General features: G+C 68.5%; 1 protein-coding gene across 1 annotated transcript; it reads left to right on the forward strand.

Annotated features, from left to right (window-relative positions):
* Positions 1–2,977: 2,977 nt before the first annotated feature.
* FAM163B (family with sequence similarity 163 member B) lies at positions 2,978–20,984 on the forward strand (the record flags this gene model as incomplete). Its single annotated transcript, XM_079790047.1, has 3 exons — positions 2,978–3,116; positions 19,873–19,988; positions 20,583–20,984. The coding sequence occupies exons 2-3, from the start codon at positions 19,896–19,898 to the stop codon at positions 20,982–20,984; spliced, it is 495 nt and encodes a 164-aa protein (XP_079646173.1). The 5' UTR covers positions 2,978–3,116; positions 19,873–19,895.
* Positions 20,985–21,093: the final 109 nt, after the last annotated feature.

Here is a 21,093-nt window from a genome sequence, read left to right on the forward strand (position 1 = left end):
CCCCACAATCACAGGGATTAGTTTCCAGTCACTGCGTCCTGAGCCCGTGCAGGTGCCCGGGCCTGGGGAGAAACGGGGCCCCTCCCTGAGGGCAGCCCCAGGGGCCCCTGAGAAACACGTGGACTTGAGGGCCTGCCCTTCCCCGTCGGGCTGCACTCGCCCACCTCCCCCTCGCCCTCCGTGCAAAACGAAGCCTGGTACACGCCACCCGTGTTCCAACGTGTCGGCTTGTCAGCCAACTCGCCATCTGCTGGAGTCGAGTTGTACCCGGGCTGCGCTGCGAGGGGAGGGGCGCTGCGAGGGGGACATGGCAGCCGCCGCAGACAGAATGGGACACACCGGTGGGGAGGCGCCAGGCCGTTCCCTCCCCCCGCCCCCCCCCACACCGCCCCAGGCCTGAAAGGCGTCGCGGCTCCCGTCCTTTCTGTGCGCGAGAACTTGCTGCTCACGAAGCCTGGTGCTGGGGGTCCTGTGAAGTCAGGCCAGCGCTCCCCCTTATTTTTATTTTTGGAAACGGGATTTTTGCTGAACATCAGGCCAGGCTTTGGTCACGCAGAGAGGTCGGGTGGTGACCACCGGGCATCGGCGTCCAAATGCGATTCGTTCCGTGCAGCCTCCTCCGGGCTGGCCCTGAGGCCCAGGGTGAGTCGCTCGCCCCTCCGGCCCATCTCACGGGAGCGGAGGGGAGGGTCTATCCTAGGGCTGGCGGGGGGGGGGCGGGGGGGGACACTCGGCCCTGGTTGCACCACCGGACAGAGCCCAGCCCCGCAGCGGCCCAGCCCCTTGGCTGCGAGGTCCCACGGCGGGGGGCGCCGGCGGGGAGAAGGGGCGAGGCTGGGACCTGCTGGCTGCGGGAGGCACTGCTGCACCTTCTGAAATCCTCGCGGCACGTCCGCCAGCCGCTCAGCCGCCCGGGATTAAATTTTAAAAAGTTGTGCAGTTGTCATAATGGGGGTTTTGACGGAAAGCGTTGATTTGAAGGGCTCCCGGGCTGTGACTGGCTGGCTTGCGTCTCGCCTGGCTCTCGCTCTTCCCCTCTCTCTCTCCTTATAGGGAATTTCTGCTCCGCCATCGTGCTTCCTGGGCTGGGAGGATGCGGGAGATCTGGAAGGAGGGTGTTAGGCGTGCGGGGGTGGGAGTCAGTCCAGCCGTGTCTGGCCGGCGGCCCCTCAGCCGGACGCGATCCCCTGCACACCCAGCCCGCCCGGGCTGCCTCCTCGGGTCGCCGAGGGGACGGGGTGAGGCGTGACGGCAGGGCTGCGCCTGTGCCTGGCACACGCGGTGATGTTTACCGGGAGAGTGCCTGGTGGAAGCGGGACGGCGCAGCTGCCTGTGAGTCAGGCCCAGACGCCACCTGACTCAGCCATCGGCTTGGAAGGGACGGAGAGGCCCAGGGTGGGCACGGCTCTGCCCACGCGGCCGAGGAGCGAGGTGCTGCCCGGCCTGTTAGCAGGAAACTCCAGGGTCGAAGGGACCTGGGTAACTCCCTTAGATAGTGGCCCTCGCTAGGGGACCCGGCAGGGGAGGCAGCCAGCCGGACGCTGGCGTCTGTGTTGGGTTTGCGAGCACACGCCCTCTGGGCCCTGCGGTGTGGCTCCGAGCTGCTACCCTTCTGTCCTCAGCCCGCCTGTGAGGAGGGCGTGGACTCCAGGCAGGTCGCTCTGCGCCCTCGGCCTGCCCTCAGTATTCCCGGCTTTAGAATGGGGGCAGGCAGCAGGTTCTTCCTGCTGGGGTCCAAGGAGCTTGTCAGAGGAACCGAGGGGGCAATGAGGGGAGCATTCGTGAACACGTTCAACGTGCCCCCCGGTTCCTCGTGCTGCACATATTCCCGCTCAGAGCCTTTTAAACCGTTTCTTAAAAATAGGTTTTTATTGATTTCAGAGGGGAAGGGAGAGGGAGAGAGAGAGAGAAGCATCAATGATGGGAGAGAATCATGGAACAGCTGCCTCCTGCACGCCCCACACTGGATTGAGCCCGCCACCCAGGCCTGTGCCCTGCCCTGACCGGGATCGAACCGAGACCTCCTGGTTCGTGGGTCGGCGCTCAACCACTGAGCCTCGCCGGCCAGGATAGAGCCTTCTAAATTCCAGATCTTTCTCAGTCCAGGTCCCTGTGGCTGCAGCCTCCGGGGTATCTGCAGGACAGGGGTCCCCCACGGTGTCCGGGGTCACCCACTCCTGTCGGGGGGAAGGACCTCGCGTTAAAACCCTCTCCCTGGTACCAGCCCACAACTTTCGGGCATTGGTGCCAACTCTGGGCTCTGTGGTCCCGGGGATGCCCCGAGTGGTCCCCAGGCAGCCACCAAGCCCCAGCACCCCCCCGCCCCCGCCATGCCAGCCCAGAGCGGAACACGCTCTACCTTCTCTGCCCGCTCTGTGGGTGCTAACCAAGCGTCGGGGGTGCCATGACAGAAGCAAGCACTTGATGAGCCCTCCCTGGGCGCCATTGAATTTCACGCTCCGACCACCCGACAGGCTCTGCTATGGCCCGTTGGGAACTCTCCGGGTGAGGGGCCGGCCCGGGGTCGCCCTGTGGCTCAGCAGCCGCGGCTTCAGCCCGGCTCCAAATCTCAGCCGTGGAACTCAGCGCCAGGGAGGCGGGCAAGGCGCTGGACGCGGGCGGGGCGCGGCCCCCCCAGGCCCGGGGAGGTCCCGCCGCCTCGGCCCCGCGCGGGCGCGTCGTCAGCACCAGGGACAGCTCCCGGGCCGCACAGGCAGCCCCGACGACGGAGGCGCGCGCGGGGCAGCGGCGCGCGCTCCCCGGCCTGCTCGGCCGCGCGCCTCCCCGCCTGCGCGCGCGCCCCGCGCCGGGGACTGGGCTGGAGCCGCGCGCTGCTCGCAGGGAGCCTGCCCGGGTGTCCGGAGCCGCGGGCGCAGCCAGAGCTGGCAGGGGGCTCCCGCTGGGCACACACTCGTCCCCCGCCGGCCCCCGGGACCTCCACAGCGCCCCCCCCCCCGCCCGTCGGACCCCACCGGCGCCGCAAGCACTGGCCGGGCATGAACCGCTGATCCTAGCTGTTGGCAGCCTGGGCTTCGCTGCCTGGGACGGAAGCCGACCGCCCCGTCACGTGCACCCAAGTCCTCGCGGCCGGGGCAGCACCGTTCCCATGGTTTAAGGTAAGGGCCGAGCGGGGCCGCGGGCTGTGGGGCGTGGAGCAGAGCGAGCCGGCGGGGCAGCCCCGAGTCGGTGCCCACCTCGCCTGGAGAGCTCAGGGCAGCCTGCGCCGGCCGCCTGGCTCCGGGGCTGCCCGGGCCGGCGTCACCTGTCCCAGCGGGGCTCTCTTCAAGTGCCCCCCGTGGAGGAGGCTGTGGACGGAGACCAAGATGGGCAGCGAGGACCTGAGGGAGAGGCGGGGGCACCCACTGTGCCGAGGGACCCCTGGCCATTCCCGTCGCCTGGCGTGAGGGACGTTGGGGAGGGAAAGTTTCCCAGAGAAGCGGGGCCCCCCTGCTGGCTGCTGCCCGGAGCCGAGACCTTCCAGCTGCGCGCCCGCCGTGCCGCCTCGGAGAGGGAGCCCAGCGGGAGGGGGCCGCGGCCCCCCTCGGCCGATGAGGAAGAGGCTCGGGAAGTTTGGCCCCTTGTCCAAGGTCACGCAGCCAGCAAGTGGCAGAGCTGGCCTCCAGCGGCACCCCCGCCCCCTCCCGCCCACACGAGGCTGGGAGCTGAGGCTGTGGGGCGGGAGCACCAGGCTGCCGTTTGGAACGAAGACTCCAAACACCAAAAATCCGGGACACCGGTCCCTCCCCGCTCCCGGCTCTGCTGTCTCACCCCACTCGGTGCCCCGTAGTCCGAGGCCAGGGCCCGCGTAGACCTGCCCACATGGACCTGCCGTGTGGACCTGCCCGCGTGGACCTGCCCGTGTGCGTGGCTGCACAGCAAGCATCTCGAGGGGCAGGTTCGCTGGCCCTCCCGGAGGGTCGGGGGCGTCCCGGGGGCCTCGGCCCCAGCAGTGATCCCGTGGGTGCTGCCAGGAAGCTGGCGCTCAGGAGAGCCAGAGGGGCCTCCCGCCCCCCCCCCCCCCCCCCCGCACTGCCCCGGCCAGGCCAGGCTCGTGGGGGTCCCAGGCCCCACGAGAACGTCCAGCCTCCGGAAAGTTGGGACCCGCCAGGAGAGCACAGCCGCCCGCCTCCCCATGTCTCCCCGCTTCTGGCACTGAGGGGGAGCCCGGGGACCAGGTGTCCTACCTGAGCAGGTGGGCGCAGGCACCTGCTGGGCCCGAGGAGGGGTGTCTCTGCCCCGCAGGGCAGGGCCCGGCCGCGAGCTTTCTGCCCAGCGCGGGTGCCGGGACCCGTGGAAAAGCCACCACCCCCGGCGGGGCCCAGGCAGCACGGGTTTGTTCGTCCCGCGGCCGGCCGTGGCCGGCTGGGCACCTGCGTGCCGGGGGGAGAGACCGGTGGGCCCGGTGGCCCGGAGGCTGCTGAGTGTCCTCGGGCAGATTGGTGTGGATTCCCCTTGGAAATGACTTCCTGAAGCGTCCGGGGGTCTGGGAAGGACCCCCAGGATGCCCAGCCTCCGTGCCCCCGGATGCATGGGGTGGAGAGGTGGGGAGCTCGGAGCCGCTGGCCTCCCCGGAGCAGCTGACCTCTGCCCAGAGCACTGGCCCACGGAGCATCCCAGCTCCTCCGCCTCTGCCTCTGCAGTGGGGAGGGGACGGCGTCAGGCCCAGACACACAGCTGACGCCAGCGCAGTCGTGGGCATGAACAGGGCTCTGGGGACCAGGTGGGCACAGCTGGTGCAGCTGAGGGGCGCCCCCTTCCTCTGCCCCTTCCTGGGTGACCTTGCTCAAGTCCCTCTCCCTGTGACGGGTGGACCACATTATGGGCATATGGAGTGGGAGGGGCTGTGCTGGAGGCGTGCCGGGGGGTCGTGAAACCGCGGACTGCAGGTGCTGGCTCTGGGTGAGCCGACCCGGCCCTGGCCGACCCGGGGGGTTCATGGCACCGGGAGCCAGTCCCCCCCAAAGGCCTCGGGGTCTCTGCCACGTGGGGCTGCTCCACAGAGCCATGCAGCGAGGCCCAGCGAGGAATGACTGGCGCGCTCAGAGGGGCCGGGGGCGGGCGGAGCTGCGGGATTTATCGCGTCTCAGTGCATTTCAGCGGATCCGGGCGCTCCCGGCGGGAGGCGGGCTGCGTGGCCGCCCGCACTGGTGCTGTTCTCCGCGACCCCCGGCCCCGCCACGGTCTCCCCACAGCCCGCTCCCATCTGTGCGCCGGGAAAAAGGCAGTTGGGGGGGGTGTTCCCTGGGGCAGCCGCTCAGCCTCCACCTGGGCAAAAAGAGGGGTGCTTCTGCCTTCCCCGCGGGCGTAGGGCAGGCCCGCGTGGGGCGCCCGGCGTCGGTCCCCGGGGTCTGTTTCCTCGGGGTGACTGTCCCTTTGGAGGTGCTCTGCAGGGGACTCGACGAGCCCGCATCGTCCACGCGGCCAGGCCTCCCCGCGCCGAGCACAGAGGCTCCCGGGCCGGGCATGCACCGGTCTGTCTGTTCAAAGCCCTCGTTCCCTTTGGGAGTGGGTCCCTCCCTGACGCGGCTCCAGATGGGGCTGCCTGAGGTGGGGGTGCTGCAGGGGGACCTCGGGGGCTGACCCGCTCGTCCTGGGGGCGGGTGGGCTACTCAGCCCCGGACTCAGGCTGAGCTCGGCTTCCCCGCCTGTTATGGCTGCTTCGGGCTGTGGGACCCTGGGCCTGGGCTCCTGGGCTGTGAAATGGGGACTGTGGCCCTCCTTCTCTGGGGCCCTGGAGGACGAAAACACGATCTTGGGGAGAGCCCTGGGACCTCAGGAGTGTGTGTGGGGGTCCTACCAGGCGAGGCTTGCAGGCTCGTAGGGACAGGCACCCCAGGCAGTGAGGCCTGGGAGGGACGGGCCAGATCTGGCCTCAGGAGATGGCCCCTGGCTGCAGCCTGGAGGAGAGCAGGAGCGGGCGAGGCTGGAGGCAGGGAGGTCGGGAGGAGGCCGCTCCGGTCCGAGGTTCACAGGGGCGCCCGGGGCAGAGTGAGTGATGGGCTGGGAGAACAGAGCAGCCGAGGCATGGGTGTCAGGGTGACGGGAGCAGCCGGGACGCTGAACCGGTGTTGCTCTGGAACACCTGGGCACGGAGCCCGGCAGAAGCCCACCGGCCGGAGGCTGGGGCACGGCCGCTGCAGGGGCCGAGCACGGGCGGCGGGGACGCAGCCCCCGGGGAGGTGGGCCTCGAGGGGCACTTTCTGTTCCCGCAGCGACCGCGTCGGAAGTCTGATCACACCCTGGCTGATGTGCCGGGGCCCTGGGCACGCGCCCGCCCTCCTCGGGGTCCACGGGAGGGGCCTGGCCTGGGCGAGGAGGGGGGCCAGTGCCCGCACCTCTGTGCTCGGCTTCCCAGCTGGCGGGGGCGGGAGGAGTCTGGCCGGCTAGGAGGTCAGCTGGAGGCTGGGCCAGGCCTGGGCACGGGTCTCGGAACCGGCCAGGCTCCGGGGCTGCCGCCTCCCCTGGCTGCTGGGATGGGTCCGCAGTGTGGCCGAGGGGAGGAGAGCTCAGCAGCCTTTGGGGGTCCAGAGCCACGTCTCTGTCGGCGCTGTGTGCTCCCAGCCGGTTACTCAGCCTCTCTGGGCCTCGGGTTCTTCATGCGTTAATGACAATAACAGCGCCCGCCTGTGGGATTGCCAGCCGGCCGGCCGCGGAGGGAGCCCCGCACGCTGAGCCGGGGAAACCCCTCTTCCGGGCCAGCCCGGCTGGGACGCACTTCCTGGCTTAGCCCCGCGGCCTGGCACTGCCCCAGACAGGCAGGTACGCCCCCAGCGCGGGACCCCCGGCTCCCCGACCGCCACCTGCATCTCAGCGCTTCCCCGCCATCCGGGTCCCCGGCTTCTGTCTCAGTGTCAGTGACCCTCTCGGCGGCCCGGCTGGCGCTGGCCTGGGCTCAGGCCCTGGGTCTCCACAGAGAGATCCTCTGTCTTGTTATTATTATTGTTGTTGTTGTTATTTGCCGTGTGTAGTTGCACATACAGTGTGCGTGTCGGTCGGCCACAGGGCTGGCCACTCCGGGGTGGCCTGCAGCCCGGCAGGACGGCGCCCTGGGAACTGGGGGGGTGCAGGTTCCCGCCCCGCCGCCCCCTCGGCCTGACCGGCTCCCGCTGAGCCCCGCGCTCCGCAAGGTGGGAGACCCTCCTCCTGAGACAGGCCCCAGGCGAAGCAGAGGCGCCCCGCGAGGCCAGGCAGGGGCGCCGGCCCTCCGCCGCTCATGAGCTTCACCCGCGCGGCGCGGCCATAGGCGTCATAGGCTCCGACACCGAGGGCGGCGGTCGCTGTGAGAGACGGCGCGGACCGGCTGTGTCTCCCGCAGAGCAGGCGCCCGGGCCCCGCGGTGCCACCCGGGCTGGGCACGGCGCCCCGCTCCTCTGCTGTCCCCGGTCCCTGACGGAGCCTGACCGTCCTCGGCGTCAGCCCGTTCACTCGTCAGGAACAGGCACAAGCCCCCCCCCCCCCCGCCCCCCGCCACTGCCACGGGCATCGCGCAGCCTCTGTGGACGTGTCCTTGGGCGCGACCCCCACAGGGAGGGCGATGGGGCAGCACTGGCGACCAGGGTGCGAGCCGGGCGAGAGCCGTCCCCGGGGCCTGTCACACGCTGCGAGGCGGGTTTGGGGGACGGACCCTGGAGGGGGGCTGGAGCCGAGCCCCGAGTCTGGGGTGGGAGCGGCCGGCGCGGTGCAGGGCGGCGTTTCTGCCATCGCTGGGGTGCGGGCAGCGGGCCGCCGGCTTTGGCGGATCGCCAGTGGCCCCTGAAGATGCCCCCGCCGTTGCCACCTCCCTGCCCCCTGGGAGGGGGGACCCGGCAGGGCCTCCTGGGCCCAACCCGTGTTGAGATGGAGGCTGGTTCCCTGTGTGAGGCCCTCACTGCATCCGGGGCCCCTCTGCCGGGCTCATAAGGGCTCCCGCCCCCACTCCAGAGCCCGCTCCCGCTGCCGGCCCCGCCTTGGCTCACCAGCGCGCCAGACGGGGCGGCAGCCCCGCACCCCTCGCGTGGGCTCCCATTCTTCTGCTGGCGTGATGGCGCGAGGCAGGAGCCAGGCTGGGCCACCCTGGGGACGGGACGACGCAGCGGGACCCAGTGGGGGGGTGAGGAGGGGGCTGCCAGAGAGCATCTTTATTTTTTTAAATATCTGCTTTTGATTTCAGAGAGGAAGGGAGAGGGAGAGAAACATCCATGATGAGAGAGAATCACAACCCGGGCCTGTGCCCTGACTGGGAATGAACCCGTGACCTCTTGGTTCAGGGGTCGCTGCTCAGCTGCTGGGCAGGGCGGCCGGGCGGGAGCGCCTGTGGTTTCCCGGACGCTTGTCCGGGCCTCGCCTTGCGGGTCGGAAAGGTCACGTTCGACCGTTTTCCAATTTCTCGGCCAAGGCGCTGCCGCCTGCTCACCCGGGAGCTTCCCGGGACGAAACCAAGAGGCTCATTTGTCCGGTTCACAGGCCCTTGTTCCCCGAGGGGGACCTCCCGCCCCCCCAGCCACGGCTCCGGGCCCAGCAGACCCGCGGGCTGAGGGCAGGACCACCCAGGGCAGGGGCCACGGCCTCTCCATCTCTCCGTCAGGACTCCCCTGGGCATCGCGAGCCCCACCTCCAAGAGGCAGGACAGGGGGGCGGGGAGGGGACAGCGAGAGTCCACCGTCACCAGGAGACGCCGCGTCGCCCACGATTCTGGCCTCACCTGGGCTCCGAGCTCGGCTCAGCCACTCACTGCCGAGGCGCCGGCTCCGGGCGAACCATTTACAAAATTAAAAATATCGGGACTCGGTCCCAGCTTCACGGGGCTGCCCACACGAGAGCGCCTCTAATTACTAAACAGATTTCTGTTTGGACGGAACTTTTTGTTCCGCGGCGCGGCGGCCTGAATATCCACTTCTGTGGTCGATTTTATTGCCACGGCGCCCGTCTCGTTTTTCTCCACACGCCCTTTCCTTCTGGAAGCATCGTGTCCGTGAGCCTGAGACCCGAGGGCGGGGGGGGGGGGGCGAGGAAGCGGGGTGGGGGGGGCGAAGGCAGGGGCAGGGGAGGCAGCAGAACGGACAGGCTCCGGCTGAGGACCCCTGGGCCGGCCCAGCCCCCGACTCCTCCTCGCTGGCGAGCCGGGGTGTGCGCCAACCCGTGCCCTGGTGTCCCGGCCACACCTGCGGGGTGGGCGTGAGGACCGGACGCCGGGTACCAGCGTGACCCGGGGCCTGCGGGGCGGCACGAGGTGGAGGTCGGGGTCCCTGCTGGCCTGTGCAGCGGGCAGCCCATACCCACTTAAAACCCGTCCCGCCGAGGCTGGGCCCGGGCAGCCCTGCGTGGCACCGACCCTGCTCACCACCGCCCTCCCCACTCGCCTCTCCCCTCCCTGCCCTGCGTGTGCTTCCTGGAGCACTGAGGCCCTCCCCCTGCGGGCATCCCGCCCGAGAGACCTCCCCTGGCTGTGCCCGCAGGGGGAGTCCTGACGCAGGTCACCTCCCGGGAAGTCGGCCCGTGACACGCCCTCGGGCCCGTGGACGCCGGCTCTGGCTCGCCCCACGGGTCTCCGTCGGCAGCGCGGCCGGGGGGGGGGGGGGGTGCCTGCGAGGGCACCTGCTGACTGTGCAGCGCTGAGCCCGCCCTGGCGCACGGGCACCGGGCAGGTGTTTGTCCGAGTCTGTGCCTCGGAGGGCGGCCTCTCCTGCGGGGCGCAGTGGCTCCCCCCGCCTCCCCTGGACGGACCCCACAGTCGGGGTCTCCACTCCGACGTCGGGGTCTCCCCTCCGACATCAGAACCTCCTCGGGGAGGGGCTCCGAGGGCTCCCGCGGGGCAGGCGGCCCGGGGGCGGCGGGGCGGCGGGGCGCGGGGGTCGCCCGCCATTCTTCACCGCCAGGAGGACGAGGTTTGGAAAGATTATTGAATCTGCAAGACGGGGCCTCTGGACAGCACGCCCGCGCTCCCTTAGAAATGGCGGAGCCCCGTTACAAAAGTAAATGATGGAAAACAAAAGGTCTCAGGCGGCGTCCTCGCTGCCGCCCGACACCCAGCGCCGCTCAGGGCGGCTCAGTGCCAGAGCGCCCGGTGCTCACGCTGGGTCAGCGGCAGGAGGGCCTCGCCGAGAGAGGGCGTGGGGAGCCTGTGTGAGCTCCCCTCACCCCCCCGCCCCCCACTGCGGGCTCCCGCCAGGCCCTTGGAACAACCAGCTGCTGGATTCACCTTTGCCCGCATCTGCTCTTCATTCACCGTCAGCAACACACATATCCCCGCACACATACATGCACACATATGTGCACACACATACATGCACATATCCATGCATTCATGCACACAAATACACACACAACTCTGGGGTGAGGGTGGGGCTGCCCCTTTACCCACGCTGCCGTCTCCAGCCGGGGCGGGAATTCCGGGGCGTCCCCGTGTGCTGGCAGCCTCAGGTGGCGACACAGGAAGGAGTCCTGGGGTCTGGCAAGGTGCCCAGCAGCCGGGTTTTCACTCACCGACCCCCCAGTTCCTGTGGCCCCACCCCTGGTTCTCGGGGCTCACGTGTGAATGGGGGGGCGGGGGGGGGGCGCAAAGACTCCTGTCTTGTTTTTTCTTGTTCTTGTTCTTGTTGATCCTCACCCGAGGCTGTTTTCCACAGATTGTTAGGGAGAGTGGGAGGGAGGGGGAGAGATGGAGAGAAACATCGATGTGAGGGAAACACATCGATTGGTTGCCTCCTGCACGCGCCCCAACCAGGGCCCAGGCCAGGGAGGAGCCTGCAACCGAGGTACATGCCCTGGACCGGAATCGAACCCGGGACCCTCTGGTCCCCAGGCCGACGCTCTAGCCACCGAGCCCAACAGGCCAGGGCAAGGATCCTGTCTTCCCAACTCACAGGGCGGCTCACTCCGGGGAGCTGCTGCACCCCAAACTCCGTGTAAACCGGAGCTGTAAAGACACAGGCGTCATTCTGAACAGCCCGGGACACGAGCCCTCGGGGCGATGGCAGAGGCAGCCCACAGGCCGGCGCTCTTGGTCCCCCCGCCCCCAGACCCGCAGGGCGCCCGGCTCGCCTACGCTGTCCCAGGGCCCTGATCCGCTGGCTGAGGAGGGCCCACCTCCTCACCTCCGCACACGCGCTTCCAGCTGTAGCCATGGAAACTGCTGTTACCGTGTGAGCAGCGAAAATGTGTGTATTTTTGGCGTGTTGTTTTTTAAAACGGTACACGACTTCTCTCTGGCTTCCGCGCGCCCGTGGAGATAATAGGGGAGGGCACGCACACCCTGCCTTTCACCCCCACTCCCTGCGCCCACTCTTCAGGGCTGGGGTGCCCAGTAGGAGAGTCCCTGAAGGGCCGCAGCCCCCTCAACCTGGGCCTCCCCGCCCCCCGCCCCCATGAGCAGAGGACTCCCAAACCCGAGGAGGCAACAGGAAAGCTGTGCTGCGGCAGTGGGTCCAGACAGCATCCTGGCCCGGAGCTGGGCCGCGGCCCTGCCCTCCCAGACGCCGCAGCCCACACGGAGCCGGCGCGAACTCTGCTCCCGTGTCACCGGCATGGGGCAGGGTTTTCCCGGACCGAGGACGCTGGCTGCCCTGCTGCCTCCGGCTTCCCCCGCTTCCCCCGCAGTCTGCCGTCACTGGTCCCGGACCCTCGGCGGCTCTGGGTCCATTTCTTCTGTTTTTAAGGTTTTCTTCTCATTAGTGTTAAACAGCGTGATTATCGTGTTCCTTGGTGTCGTTTTCTTCGTTCTCGGTGGTGGTGGTTGTTCATTGAGTTTGGGATCTGCGGGCCTAGAATTTCCATCGTGTGGAATACGCTCAGCCAGGATTTCCTCCAAGTATTTCTCTGCATCCCCCTCCTTGTGGTCCCAGCCACACGCCGCCGAGGCCGAGGCCACTTGGCGTTCGCCACACCTCACCGCAGTCCTCTCTCCTGATTTGTGCCTCTTTTTCTCTTTCTCTGTTTCATTTTAAATGGTTTCCATGGCTGTCTTTAAGTTCCTTTATCTCCACCTCTGCAATAGCTAATGTGACGTTCATGCTCTCCAGTGTATTTCATCTTAGACACTGTAGTTTTTTTTTTTTTTTTTTTTTTGCCTCCAGAAATTTGGTTCTGTTCTTTTCAACGTCCTCTGTGTTTCCCCTTAAGGTGCCCGGTTTTTCCTCTCGTGTTTTGAACAGGTGAGCGACAGGTGTAACTATTTGAACGTCCTCGTGCGCCCAATGCCTGGTGCCAGGGCTGGGGCGGGGGAATGGGCTCGCCTCGGGAGCTCGCCCTCCGGCTCTGGACAGCGGGGTGCCCGAGGGGTCAGGAGTCCGGCCCTGCGGGAACGCCCGGCGGGGTCCCGTGAGGCAGGAGCCGCGGTGACGGGCGCGGGCCTGGAATCGCATCCTGGCCCCGGGGCAGCCCCTCTCGGTGCCTCAGTTTCCTCGTCTTTGCACGAGCACGCGCATGCTCACGGCGCCGTGCCGAGTCCCGGGAGGGCGGAGCGGTACGTGTCCGGTCAACGCAGCGCCCCCCGCGCCCGGAACCGGGACGAGGAGCTGCGCTGGGATCCGGGGAGGCAGTTGCAAAGGAAAACGGAGTCCCGCAGCCCAAAGCCCCGAAGAGCCGCCGCTGCACTGATCTAGGCAAGGGAGGGGACCCCTCCCTGCGGCCGGGCTGGGCTCGGGGTCTCCACACGCCCCCCCCCCCCCCGGCCCAGGAACACGGGGATGGGCAGGTGCAGGAGGCGGGGCCCACGGGGAGGACCCCGCTCTTCGCTCCCCGCGGTCCGGGGTTCAGGGCAGGCGTGTCCAGTGCATCCCACCGAGTCCCTCTGCCCGTGCGGCCCGTGTCCTGGCGCCGTACTGCCCCCTGGTGGCCGGAGGACGGGACGGGGCGGACAGGTCCTGCCTGCAGGCGGCTTGTGGTCGGCGGGGCGGGAGGCCGTGCAGCCGGTGCCTCCCGCTCCAGGGGCGCTGGGGCCGGGGAAGATAAGGCAGCAGCTTTGGGGGCCCTCCCAGCTCGCCCCTGCTCCCCCCGCTTTGGGGGGGCCCTCCAAGCTCGCCCCTGCTCCCCCTCCTGACCGCGTGGCCCCGGGAACAGCTCTCGGTGGAGCCGGCAGGGACGCGTGCTGGGTGGGGTGTCTCCGTCCTCCAGTCTCGGTTCGCCCCTAGAATGTGGGGGTGGGCCATCGGGCCGAGGTGTGTGTGAGCCCTCACGCGGGCGTGGGGGTGTGGGCGCGTCTCAGCGGGTGGCCGCCTCCCTCCGGCGGAAGTCACCCCACCCGCGGGAGTCCCCGCCGCTCGTCCGCACCCGGACATGTTGCAATGACGCCCCGAGAGAGGAGGGGCCGCCCCCATCACACCCAGCCCCACCCACCCGCTCCCCGCTCTGCCTGGGCCCAGCTGGAAATCCTGTCTGTCCCTCCGCGGCTCCAGGCCCCGGGGTTCCCTCGCCCACGGTGCGCACCCAGTGCCCACGGAGCGCCCTGCTCTGGGCGAACCACAGGCCCTGAGCCCAGGGGCTCTCAGCCCGGGTCTGGGAGAGCGTCTGGAAGGTCCTAGAACCCTGGAACCGAACGGCACAGCCCCAGTGCTTTCTGGACCCCAGAAATGGGAGCGGGTCCTCAAGTAGCCTGGGCCACAGAGGGGGCCGCCCGGCCAGCCCCAGCCCCCAGCCCCCAGCCCCACCCTGCAGCACCGACCCCCCTGCTCCGGGCGGGCGCTTGGCCTCGGAACAGGGGCCGCAGGCCTGGCTGGCTGAGTGGGCTGAGGACAGACACCCCAGGAGACAGACACCCCAGGAGGGCTGGGAACTGCCTCTCGCCCCAGGGCCCCCTCCCCGCCCCGAGCCCCAGCCCCCAGCCCCCCTGCCCCCAGCCCCCCAGCCCCCAGCCCCCAGCCCCCTGCCCCTGCCCCAGCCCCGCTCTGGATAACATCGCCGGCCCAGCCGCAGCCCGCCCAGCCTCCCCGGCTGTTGATTACCCGGCGCAGGACCCCGGGAGCCGCGGAGCGTGAAATGAGGAACAAATGTGGGGCCGGTCTAGACAGGAACTCGCGGCCGGGGCTCGGCTTCAGGTAGCGGGGGCTCAGAACCAGACGGTGCGCCCGCGGGGAAGACCCCCCAGGAGACCCGGGGGCAGCAGCCTGGCCTGCCAGCACCCAGCCTCGGTCCCCGGCTCGGGGGGCTGCTTGTTAGTACGCGGATTTCAGGGTCCCGCTGGGGTCCCCGAGGCCTGAGCTCGTGTGACTTCCCAGGCCCCCCACGTTCTGGGCCGGCGGGGTCGGAGGTCGCTGGGCTGGATGAGCCCTGGAGGCCCGGCCGGTGCGGAGGGGCCGGGCTTGGCGACGCGGGGACAGAGTCCCCTGAAATGGCTGTGCCCCGGGCACTGAGCGAGGCGCTGGGAGGGTGGGCTGGGGCTGGGGGGCCCCCTCCTGAGGTCTGCCAGGCAGGGAGGGGTGGCCAGCTCTGGGAGCAGAACCAATAGGAGCGTCTGAAGGTCCACGCAGGACCCGGTCCCGATGGTCTTCTGCCCGGGGAGGGGGAGGGGGAGGGGCGGGGCCCCGGGGGAGGCAGTGGAGGGCGGGCGTCTGGCTGGGCTGCCAGGTGCTTCCTGCCCCCCACCCCCCAGCACCACTCCGGGGGTCCTCCAACTGGAGCTCGTGTGCAGCTCCCCGTGCCCCTCCCTCCCCCGCCCTGCCAGGAGACACAGGGCTGTCAGAAGGGGCCTTAGCCTACCGGCCCCTTTACAGACTGGGGGGGCACAGAGGGCCCGCCTCACCTCCCGCCTGTAGAAATACCGGGCGGGACAGGGAAGCAGAGCCGTTTATTAAGCTTTAAAACCGGTTATGGTCCCAGGGGCCACATTAGCAATTCAGCGAGACACTTGCCAAATCGTCTTGGCTGGCAGCGTGGCAGGCGGCCTCCACCAGGCTGTCGCCGGGCCTGCCCGCATCTCTGCCTCCCAGCCTTTGCCTTCCGGGATGGCTCAGACGCCGCCGCCTCCAGGAAGCCCCCCCAGCTCTCCCAATGCAGTGCCACCCTCTCCAGCTCTGAGTCTCAAAGCCCTTGGCTGGTCCACGGGACGCGGTGTCACTGGCTCAGCCCGGCTTCCCTCTCACCCCCCCGGGCAAGCCCGCGTCCAGTGTTGGCAGCCCCTCCCCCCCTCTGCCCAGCCTGGGGGTGCCCTCCTGACTTACTGCTCGGATCAGCAGCGTTTTACATCCGTGATCCTCAAACCTGGTCACACCTCTCAGTCATGCAGACCCCTCATGGGCAGGCTGGTGGAAGATGCCAACTGGACCCTTCAAGTCCTGAGCTGTGGGAATGGGCTGTCTACTCCCCGCCATGCCCGTGTACAGATAAGGAAACTGAGGCCCAGAGAGAGGCCCGTGACCCGGGGCGTTCCCCCCCCTGTCTGTCCACTTGGGATTGTCACCTCGGCGTCCAACTGGGCAGAGCCCCCTGGGCACAGGAAGGAGGTCTGACAGGCCCGGCGAGGGCAGCAGGGGGTGGGAGTTGGGCACAGGGCCTCTGGGCACTGTTTGTCCACTGACTCACTGTACGAAGTCACGAATGAACCACCCCTCCCGCCCTGCACTGGCTCCGCTCCCCCCTGCCCCCACTCAGGGCTGCGAGGCATGGCTCCTCCCAGCGCCGGCCCCTTGACATTCTGTGATGGGTGTTCAGTCAGTCCAGGAGGTCTTCCTGGAGGAGGGGGCACGTTCTGGGCCCTGATGTCAGGGTCGGCCCTGGCGAGGCAGGGGGAAGGGCCTCCTGGAGGCGGGTACAGCAGGGCAGAGGGGCGGCGGGAGGCTGGGGCCTCAGGAGGGCACGCTGCTCTCGGGCTGTCTGGGGCTGGCTGTGGACTGACATCAGGCTGGGTACGCGCGTCTGCTGGCCGGGCCTGGGCCGGGGCCGGGCTGGCGCCTCCGGCAGGCGTCGCTGCCCTGGGCGTGCATGTATCTGCGGAGCGAGGCTGAGACGCTCCAGCTGGATGGGCCGTGTGTCGGAGCCGGGGGCAGCTGCTGACAGCGCCGGGCGCCGGGCCGAGCCTGCACCTCCCCACCGGCCGCCAGGCTGCCTGCGCTGGAGACCCCCCTCCCCAGAGCCGGGCAGGGGCCTCCACCTCAGACACTCCCAGTGCCCGCAGGGACCTGACGCGGGGTTTAGCCCGGAGGGGGCACGGATATTAACGACGGCGAGCTGAGCTCAGCGCCGGCCGTCTGGCGGATCCTGGACCGTGTCCCCGTGTTCCTGACGAGGCGGGAACTGAGGCGCAGAGACCCCCTGTTCCACAGCAGAGCCGGGCTGGTTCTGGGGGTCCCGCCGGGGCGTCGGGGGAGGCGCTGCACCCCGACACAGCCTCTGATCCCTGCGTGACCCTGGTTTCTGTCGAGCTCAGTGAGTCCTCTCGTCGGTGAAGGGGGGCCATGATGACCTTTTGGGGGGTAAATAGCAGAAACGCCTCGAGGTGACAGTCCCGGGGGCGCTCTGCAGACTCGGGGAGGGACTCAGGACCCCAGGAGTCGGACCACAGGCCGCCTGGCTTTCTCGGGGCCCCTGGGTCCTTCCTCTCCCCCTCCTGGCCCAGCACCTCGGCCTCCACCCCTGTGGCTGCAGCCGGAGCACCCTTGTCTGCACCCGCGTCAGGTGGCCAGCAGGGACGGCGTCCAGGTCGCACTGTCACCTCCGAGCCTGGGGTGCACGTCCACCCTGACCTCGGGGAGCTGTGGCTAGATGGGAGGCAGCCAGGCGCATGGCTCAGGGACAGGACATGGAGGGAGGGGTGCTGGGCTGGCACCCCAAACCCATCGGCTGCACCCCTACCAAGGTGGCGTGGGCTGCGGTGTGACACGCAGCAGAGGCGCAGGCTCAGCAGGGGAGCAGGTGCTGCCCCGGGCGTGGTGGTGACCGCGGATCCGGCCTCGACCCCAGCCCTGCGGCTTCCTGGTCCCCCTCCGGCCAAAGTTGGCTCGTCTTCCGAACGGGGGCCCACACCCGGGGGTTGGTGTGAAGCCTCAGAGAGGGGGACCTGCCTGACAGGGCGGGTGCGCTCTGGGCCGGGGTCTGGCTGGTCCCTGGGAGTGGCCCTGCCCTTCTCTGGGCCTCCGTCTCCTCCCCTGCAAAGTTGGGGCCCCCATGCCTGTTCTGAGGATTAGGGAGGGGTGCCTGGGGGTCATCCTGCTGCGTGCTCTCCCACCAGAGTCAGGCCGAGGTGCGTGTGGTGCCCTGAGCCCCACAGACGGGAGGGTGCGCACCAGGCCCAGCGCTCTGCCCCGGCGCCTGCTCTGCCCCGCCTCCCCCTCAGCGAAGAGCAGGGCCCGCGTCTGGACAGCAGGCCTGGCCCCCCCGCCCCCCAGCGTCCCCCGCCGGCCGCCTCATCGCACACCCAGCTCCCTGGACCGGCCGCGTCAGGCTGCACCCTTGGCAGGGCCGGCGGGCCAGCTGGCCTCAGCCGCCCCAGGGGCCGAGGCAGGTCTGCCCGGCAGGGCGCCCAGGAATGCGGGGGTCCCGGCTCCCGCTGTCCATCTGTGCGGCCTGCGCTGTGGTTCAGGCTGTCTGGTCGGCCCGTCTGCCTGCATGTGGAGCTGTCTGTGAGTCTGGCCGCCTCGTCTAATCACTCTGGGTCTGTCTAGGTCTGCCTTTCTGTCTGACTGTCTATCTGTCGGAGGTCTGGTTCCTGACCCAGCTTTGCCCCTGATGCACAGCGTTGCCTGGCAACACCCCCCTCCTCAGCTCACATCTGTGTCCCCCTCCATCTGCACACAGGGGCCCGGGTGTCCTGCCCGGCCGAGCCCCCTCCCAGGCCACCTGACCCTGGCAGATGGGTCTGTAGGAACCACTGCCCCTCACCCCGATCTCCCACACACCTTCTCTGCACCCCTCGCCCAGCTCAGGGGCTCAGCCCCTCCCTCCCTCCCCACCCACCGCCCAGACAGGACTCTCTGAACGCAAACCCGTCTGTCAGTGATCCTCACACATTCCCGGGAGAGGGAAACTCGGCCGGGTTCCAGCCAGTCCTTGGCAGGGTCTCTCCCAACCTTACCCGCGTGCAGCCACGAAGCTCTTCATTGCACATTCCTGTGATCACCCAAAGCGGGGAGTCACAGCGCTGCCTGCCGTGGGGCCTGGCCGGGGGCAGGCTCCCCGCGCGCGGCAGCTGTGGGAAGGGACCCGGGGAGACCCGAGTGTCCAGGGAGAAGTGGTCGCTCCGGGACAGACCAGCAGGTGAGGGAGGGGCCCCGCGGAGGGTTTATATGGAATGCTGCTTTTGCTTAAAAGGGGGAAGGAAATATGCATTTTCCTATATTTTCAAAGTACATGTTTATTGATTTCAGAGAAAGAGAGAGAGAGAAACTTCAATGATGAGAGAGAATCATCGCTCGGCTGCCTCCTGCACGGCCCCACTGGGGATGGAGCCTGCAACCCAGGCCTGTGCTCTGACTGGGAATTGAACCGTGACCTCCTGGTTCATAGGTCGACGCTCACCCACTGAGCCACGCCGGCCGGGCAATTTTCCTCTATTTTTAGAAAGAAGCAATGGAAGGGCCAGCCCAGAATCCAGTAAAGTCACCCTCCGGGCCGAGCTGGGGCCGGGAGGGGCCGGGGGGCAGGTTTGGGAGCAGGACCCGCCGGAACGCAGCTGGCTGTGCGCCTGACTCTGGAATCGGGTGTCTTCTACGACGAAAAATAAAAACGAGCCGGTGTTCGGAAGGAGAGCGCTCCGTGGAGTGGCAGGGCGGAGGCACCGCGTTGGTGGGAGCACACGCGTAAGAACTACGTCAGTGACTTGGGGATAACGCTACTCCCCACCCCTCAGGGGCAAGAACAGCAGCCTCCAAACGCAAATAAATATCCAACTCCACTCAGCCGACCTGTTAGCACGCACGCTGGTCTGGCCACGGGGTTTTTGGTTATTCTACTAGAGGCCCGGTGCACAAAATTCGTGCACGGGGTTAGGGGGTCCCCTCAGCCCAGCCTGCACCCTCTCCAATCCGGGACCCCTCGGGGGACGTCCGACTGCCTGTGGGATTGGGTCTAAACCGGCAGTCGGACATCCCTCTCACAATCCTGGACCGCTGCCTCCTAATCGCTCACCTGCCTGCCTGCCTGGTTGCCCCTAACTGCCCCCCCCACGATGGCCTGGTCACCCCCAACTGCCCCCCCGCGCCGGCCTGGTCGCCCCTAACTCCCCCCACCGCCAGCCTGGTCGCCCCTCACTGGCCCCCCTGCCGGCCTGGTCACCCCACTCAGCCTGCTGCTCAGTCGTTTGGTTGGCCCTCACTAACCCCCTGCCGGCCTGGTCGCCCCACGCAGACTGTTGGGTCGTCCCGTTCAGTTGTTTCGGTTTCGACAGTCGCTTAGGCTTTTATACAGGTAGATGTAACGGGAAACTGCGAATACGCAAGGAGGTGTGTGTCCTTAGGAAAGATGATTGTTGCTGAAAGTCACAGGGACATCCACGCTAACAGGCGGAAACCCTGCGTGCTCCCGTGTTAAGTGGAAACACCCGTATGACTCATGTCTTATTTTTCTCTTCCTAAGATACAGTTTTAAAAAATATTCCCGCTCTGGCTGGTGTGGCTCAGTGGATAGAGTGTTGGCCTGCACACCGAAGGGTCTCGGGTTCGATCCCCGGTCAAGGGCAGGTGCCTGGGTTGCAGGTTCCATCCCCAGTGACTGGGTCCCATTCAGGAGGCAACCAATGAGCCACCAAAAAAAAAAAATGCTTCTTAAAACATGGGCTTGAAATATTGTTTTGAAGTGTAAACCTAACGATCAAAAAGGAACCCCTCCCGCAGGTGTGGGAACCCCCCCCCCCCAGGTGTGGGGCCCGGGGCTGGAGCGGAGGCCGGGCCTGGCCTCCCCTGCCGCGCGTGCACGCCCTGGGGATTTGACCTCCCCCTCCCCCTGTGTGAGCCGTTGTGTGTGCTGCAGGCTGTTGATGGAGAAGGGCGCGGATGACAGCCGGGACCGTGGTCATCACCGGGGGCATCTTGGCGACTGTGATTCTGCTGTGCATCATCGCCGTTCTGTGCTACTGCCGGCTGCAGGTACTGGGGGGCTGGGGGCGGGGCTGGGGGAGCCCCGAGGGTGGCCCTGCAGGGGTGGGAACCCCCACAAATGCCGGGGCCCAGGAAGGGGGAAGAGTCAGGTCTCGAACAAAGTGCGAAGCAGACAGCCCTGCCCTGCCTCTGCCTGGGGGCTCGGTGACCACGGCTGCGCAGGGCTTCCCACACCCAGAGGCTCAGCGAGGGGCGGGGCTTAGCCCACGGCCCACAGCCATTCCCGGAGGGCAGGGAGCACTGGGGCCCTGCTCTCCCTTCCCCACCCCCTCGGGGCAGTCGGGGGCGGGGGGCAGGAGAGTGCGTCTTTCTCAGGGAGGAGGGGAAGCCAGGTGCGGGCCAGGGCGGCTCATGAACTAGGCCGAGGCCAGCACCCTGTGCCTCGGTTTCCCCACCTGCACCATGGGGGTGGTAACTGCACTGCTCCGGTGGCTGTGCCGATGAACGGAGCGAACCCTCAGTGCAGAGCTCAGCAGGGGGGGTGGGGACCGGGGTCAGGGCCCTCCCAGCCTGGCCCCCCGCCCTGTGCGCGGGAGAGGCGGGCGGCGGGCGGGCCCCGCGCTCACAGCCCTCTGCCCGCAGTACTACTGCTGCAAGAAGGAGGGGTCTGAGGAGGAGGAGGAGGAGCCGGACTTCGACCCGCACCCGGGCCTGCCCCCACTGCACTCCAACCGCAACCTGGTGCTGACCAACGGGCCCGCGCTTTACCCCGCCGCCGCCGCCTCCTTCGGCCAGAAGTCCCCGCAGGCCCGCGCCCTCTGCCGCAGCTGCTCCCACTTCGAGCCGCCCGCCTTCTTCCTGCAGGAGCCCGAGGACGAGGGCGTGCGCAACGGCGGCGAGCGCGTGGCCTACCGGGCCCTCAGCCAGGAGGACATGGAGCTGCCGCCCGCCGCCTTCGGGGGCCTGCAGCCGCTCAACCCCAACCGCCTCTCGGCCATGCGGGAGGCCTTCGCGCGGAGCCGCAGCATCAGCACCGACGTCTGAGCGCCCCCGCCCCGTCCCTCCACCCCCCACCCCCCCACGCCCCATCCCTCCAGGCCCCTGCCGACCCCGCAGGCCCCGAGACCATGGAGGGGTCCCCACGGCCCGCCCG

Source organism: Cnephaeus nilssonii, assembly GCF_951640355.1.
Source record: "Cnephaeus nilssonii genome assembly, chromosome: 14".
Classification (NCBI taxonomy): Eukaryota; Metazoa; Chordata; class Mammalia; order Chiroptera; family Vespertilionidae; genus Cnephaeus; species Cnephaeus nilssonii.